Raw genomic sequence first — 5,844 nt, 5'->3', positions numbered from 1 at the left:
TCGGATATACCTTTATTACGTTAGACGCAATGATATCGTTTAATACCGTGTGCATTAAATATTAGCACCGTAAAATTACGTTTTCAAGCCATTGTCTTTTGACTGCGTTGACAAACTCAATGGGATGTGAATCAATGCCGGCGAACTTTGTGCTTCGATCTCTTTCCTCAGCGTGATGTCGACAGGATTTGATGAAGATCGTAGAAATGTCGTGAAAATTTTCCTCGCGAATACTCTAATCGCGCCAAGAATATTTCAGTATATCGACTTTACCGAATTGTCGTAATCATCTATATATCGTCGTCACTTATTGTAACTCACGAGTCGTGAAACGGAAGATAAAGTCAAATCAATTCGTAGCTGTTGTCATCGATAATAGTTTTCGAGCTGCAGCGAGCCTTGTTCAATGCATAGAACATAGAACAGTGAAGTAAGAGAACGACGTGCGTACGACCTTAAAAAGACAATGCGTCAATTCTGGACAATGCTTCAATACGATGTTATACGTCGTCTATATAGTACAATGGGCAGTAGCAGTAATTGATTAAGAAGTTAGACATTAGAGGTTGTAGGATTAAAATCTTCTTACGCCCGAGTGTCTACAATGTAGTAAATATGAACCAATTAGCGTCAACGAACGTTATCCGTTTGTATTTATTTCGCTTACAGATTTACTCTATGCCCTATTAGACCGGAAAACCAGCTTAATCTGCCGTGTCACAGACTCATCCATTACTGCTACTGCCTACTGTACACGACACTTTAGATCCTATTCGAAGAAGCTATCTTACTGAAGCGAAGTTTGCCAAGTTCAGGGTGTACAGTTTGCCCGCGGTTATCTTGATTGGCACGTAACTCCTAAACAGCATAATACTGATCATTTTCCTCACTCTTAGCGAAGACTGATACCATAGTCCACTGGTTCTGAAAAACGTGTCACACTATTTCTCTTTTTTTTTTGTTAAAAACTATCCATTTACAATTATTTCTGGCATTTATGTGTGTCCATAAAGCGATCTCATAGGCTGAATGTGCAGTCAGTATCTGAATAACGTGTTATCGGACGTTAATTATTTTTAGAAATTACCGAGCCGTCGTCAAAATGCTTCCATTGCGAGGTACTTACGTGTACGCAAAAATTTTGTCAGTATAATCCGACAGTTGCTGACCCGGCCAGCTTTCGAGGAAAAGAACGGAAAGCAGACAACACGTGAACGATGCATATCGCAAGGCCTCGTTGGGATCGCTCAATTTTACCACCGCCTAACTCGTAAATATAAGTTCGTTTTTATTATACTCGCGTGTATATAATTATAAATATGTCTAAAGAGATGTTTAATTTTAAGCATGATAGCCAGGCATTATAGCCAGAAGACAAAGCTTTTAATGGACGTAATGTCTATCAGTAATGATAATTATGATTGTGCGCGTGTTAAATTATAAGCACTAACCTGGAATATTGTAAATGTCATGCCCATCATATTGAAACCTAATTGAAAAAAGTATGACGTCGTATTTGCTTTCTCGATACGTCTAGCATACCTTCATGTCCGAGAAAAATTAACAAAGTTAATAATAAAAAGATAAAATAGCCAAAGTATAAATTCCAAAGAACATATTCACTAGTCGATTTTAAAAGAAAATTAAATTATTAAATAAAGTAGATAACGCGAGTAGATAAAAAATGAATGGAATTTATACTTTACAGATAAAAGAAGCAAAAAAATATTAAATGCTATTTTCATTAAAAAATACGGTAACGCACACCGAATTACTGGCAACAAAAAGATACAATATATGTAATTATTCGGACATACTAACTCTATTATGTGATTGTGCATGATCACGCAATCCTTAATATATCTGTACGACATAGCCTCTTGTTTACTCGGTTCGTACAAATTTATGTCTAAAGTATCTGCATCAATGATCCGTGCTAGCCGATATCTAAAAAATACTCATTGATAAACGTATCTTAAACATAAGTCGAGTCCAGGGATGTTGAAATTCGATCGAATGATGTAGATGAACATTAACACTTAGATTCAATATCGTCGATTTAATATCTCTTGTCTGACCATGTCAATATCGTTTATACATCACGACGTGATGTATGGATGAAATGAATTCGGGTAACGCACGGATTAATAAGACCACTCGATCACCAATGACAAATATTTATTCCGCAGTCGTCCTTTCTCTCTCGCTCAACAATAATCGAGTTACACGACAAAAATGTATATATTTGTATGTATATTTCTATGTATCAAAGATTTGGTCAAATGTGTAAGAAACGTGTGAAACAGTATGGGATGTTCAGTATGAGATGAGATAAACACCGATCGGACGTCTCGCAAGCGACATGTGGACGCGAGTATGAAACAAATACACGAAGATGCGTTTCGAATGAAAAATGCTGTTCAGTCTTACAAAGTGCCATTATTGCGGAGTTACCCTAGGATCTCGCACATCCCACATTCATGCTGAACGTGAAACACCAACATCGAGTCGATCGCCACGACGATCGAAACGAATCCGAGGGTGCCAATGTACGAGTGCACCAACAACGGGTAGTAATACTTCTCGGAATCTACAAAGTATTCCGTGCGGAACATCAGGGGTCTACCCTCGGAAATGTTGTACAGCCCCATGTAGCTGGCTGTGTTTAGCACCACCGGTACAACCAGAAAGGGAGTCATTGAGCCGTATAGAGAGACTGTAAATTATATATCAATCAAGAGCCGTACCCCTGTGACTTGAATTAACTATTCAGCTTAGAATTACACGCGAGACATTTTAATTTTGTTCTACAGCACATGTATTTTACATAAATTTTAATTTAATTTATATATTTTTATATATATTTAAGTACCACATATATAAATTATGTGTTTAAAATTTATACGAATTTGTATTATTTTGTAAACATAATAGATTCTTTTGTAAAATCAATTTAAATGCCTTCGCGGAATTATTTTAAGGTCATTAAATTTTCGGTATTTAATAATGTTTACCTGCGTAAGCAATCGTGACTTTTCTACCCATCTCATAATTTCTACAAAGAATATCGTACTCGTGGCTAAGTTTTGAATAGATATTCCAATCGTCCACCATTGAAAAGGCAAGTTTTTTCATCTACATTTGATATAATAACAATAAATATCAATATAACAATTAATATCGATAAAGAGATTTACTCTCGCATTTTAGAGAAAAAAAAACATACCTGCTCATGATTGTACGTATAATTAATATGTTTACAGACGCACATTAAACTAATTACAAAAGGCGACGAACTCTCCATAAACGCGTCGATGTCATCAGCGAAATAAGCAGTGATCATGCCGCCGCCCTGCAAAATTTTTCGAAGCATAGCTGCATAGCTACGTCTAATTTATATCATAAAAATAAATCAATATTTCAAAAGGCAAGAATATGAACTTGCAAAAATATAATACACATATTTTCTTGCGATTTCAAAAACTCATTAAAAAGTGTATAGATAATTTTTATATTGTGCTCTCTTGTCATTCTGAGTCTTCAAGTTGTTGATAATTCTAATTTACATACAATTGAGTAATATTGTACAATAGTAGCGTTGTTATTTTAATAAAATATTATTTATCATAATATTCATAATTTATTTAAAAAAGAAAAGAACAGTTTCTAATTTAGTAACCAACTGTTTATCATACATCTCGATCACTGTGTTATACACGTGCATAGTTAATTGCTATATTGTCCTTTGTTGTGCGATCAATTATTTATAGTAACTTTATTTAAAAACTTATTTTTTGCGTTATTTCAAGGGAATTCAAAGGGGAGTTTACCTGAAGAATAGCCTGAGAGAAAACTGCGGGCACGAAGACGAATTGGATCAGAAACTTTTCCCACCATTCCTGATACGGCCATTGACCGATTAGGCACATTAGCATCTGATTGATACGCATGTATTGACCTTGAACACTATCCATCTTGACGGTCCCGCGGCGGGTATAGCACTGCGCTTGCCAAACCTTACCAGAAGCCGGAAAGCGCGTGGGGAGGAATTCACTGGCCTCGTCAAGCATTCCGTTTGGACGGCGCGGTAATTGAGAAAAATTGCACCGCGGAAGGAATCGCAAATCGATACGTCGTAGCACGCACAGGACGTACACGATATATGCGAGATAAGCGTGCACGGGGCGGCTTAAAGAAAAGAGATAAATTCTCGGCGCGACGTCTTTTTCTATAAGACCGTGCAATGCGAGGGGTTGAGTCAAGCAAGCGGTCGAGCATTGCGGAAAGTTAAAAGTGCATAAGATACGCTCGAACTTCGCTCCCGTGTCGTTTTCTCGCACAAAAGGAAAAAGGTCGGCGCAAATTTCACTTCCGTCGTAATATCCAGGGCCTACTCCACTTTCTTTTCATACTTTCCGAGAGAATAACGCTTTACACGACGATACTTGCTATAGATACGTGCAGGATATTGCGATAATGTTGCGATATTACGTTAAAAGAGTCATTTTTAACTCGACCACGCGGAAGTTAGGTATAGACGGTTCGAAAGGAAGAAGAATAGAGAAGAAATGGAGATATACCATCTATATATACAAAGCCAAATACTTTGCTTTCGAAAAGATGATGTGTAAACTTGTATATAAGCCTAATCGTTTCGATGTACTAATTAATACATCGGAAAAATATTTATTAAAAGTAACGGCACATTATAGAAATTTATTTATATGATACCGACATCAATTATACAGTTCGCATCCTTTTAGTAACTTCGATGTTACAACTTTAGTAATTTGTCGTTCTCAATTTCAGATCGAAATTTCTAGCTATCCGATGCTAATCGATGTCAGATCTAGCTGGTGAATGGTTGCTGCTTCTCGAGTGTCACATCAAAATTCGGAAAGCTGAGCCTATCGCGCCGAGCGTAAAAAAGTGAAATACGACAAAGCGGTCCTCACCATCTTAAAGAAGAACGGTCAACGTTGTAAGTACAGTATTTAAATGTAAAATTAATGCAACTGCAATTGACAACCAATCAAGAAATGTGTTTCAATTAAGGCGTATATTACATAACATATACGCTTACGTGAGATACCCATATGTTTATTATATCAAAATACTCTCTCCCCTGCCCCTACAAGTTCGAAGCAAATTATCTTACCGTGGCGAATGTTTGCATGCACATAACGAACATACCGCCGGCCGTTAATACGCAGGGCGGCTGCGTTTTCATCATCATGAAAAGAACGAGTTTCTTCGTTCTGGGCGACGCATCGTACCAGTTTAAATTGATTCTGCAATTATACAACAACAAGCGCTTGCTCGCGTTTTGTGTTAAGTCGCGCTTCTAAATTTAGATTTCTATAATTCATTGAATCTATTAATTTTTATCTAATTAATTGTTAAGTTCACATGCTTCTATATCGATATAAATCAATTATCTTGCATAATGCTTGCGCGAGATACGTAACATACGTACAAATTAGTGTGAAGATATCCGCTGTAATCCATCAATCTCTGAGCGTTAATACATTCGAAGCATAGATGAAATAGTAACGCACACGACACCGCTACTAATCTAAGAAACTCAGATAGATCGTCCGACTTTGTCACAGCCTAAACGAGATTACATTAATTGCGACTGGATAATTGACGTAAAAACAGTATCTTAACTCTAGGACAAACACACTTTTTTTTTGTACATTTAGATTACACAATGAATTTCTCAAACCCTCGAATATTTCTTCCAAATATTCTAATAAAAATGTATACCTTTCAAATATTTTTTTAGAAGGATTCCACGTATATCACGTATACATTATAAAACCAAAATTCAAATTTGCTTGT

At 36.4% G+C, this 5,844-nt stretch overlaps 1 protein-coding gene across 1 annotated transcript in view; it reads right to left on the bottom strand.

Annotated features, from left to right (window-relative positions):
• Positions 1–43: 43 nt before the first annotated feature.
• LOC105456547 overlaps positions 44–5,844 on the bottom strand; it is an 8,832-nt gene continuing 3,031 nt past the window's right edge. The window contains exons 8-18 of the mRNA XM_011700678.1: positions 5,477–5,613; positions 5,159–5,291; positions 3,831–3,935; positions 3,227–3,352; positions 3,015–3,135; positions 2,455–2,716; positions 1,822–1,947; positions 1,452–1,542; positions 1,127–1,263; positions 792–924; positions 44–454 (exon numbers count right to left, since the gene is read on the bottom strand). Coding sequence (XP_011698980.1) covers positions 404–454; positions 792–924; positions 1,127–1,263; positions 1,452–1,542; positions 1,822–1,947; positions 2,455–2,716; positions 3,015–3,135; positions 3,227–3,352; positions 3,831–3,935; positions 5,159–5,291; positions 5,477–5,613 — 1,422 coding nt within the window. The 3' untranslated portion in view covers positions 44–403. The remainder of the gene's footprint in view (positions 455–791; positions 925–1,126; positions 1,264–1,451; positions 1,543–1,821; positions 1,948–2,454; positions 2,717–3,014; positions 3,136–3,226; positions 3,353–3,830; positions 3,936–5,158; positions 5,292–5,476; positions 5,614–5,844) is intronic.

This window comes from Wasmannia auropunctata, unplaced genomic scaffold (assembly GCF_000956235.1).
Source record: "Wasmannia auropunctata unplaced genomic scaffold, wasmannia.A_1.0 LD336106.1, whole genome shotgun sequence".
Taxonomy (NCBI): Eukaryota; Metazoa; Arthropoda; class Insecta; order Hymenoptera; family Formicidae; genus Wasmannia; species Wasmannia auropunctata.
This window is presented reverse-complemented; position numbering and strand designations above follow the sequence as displayed.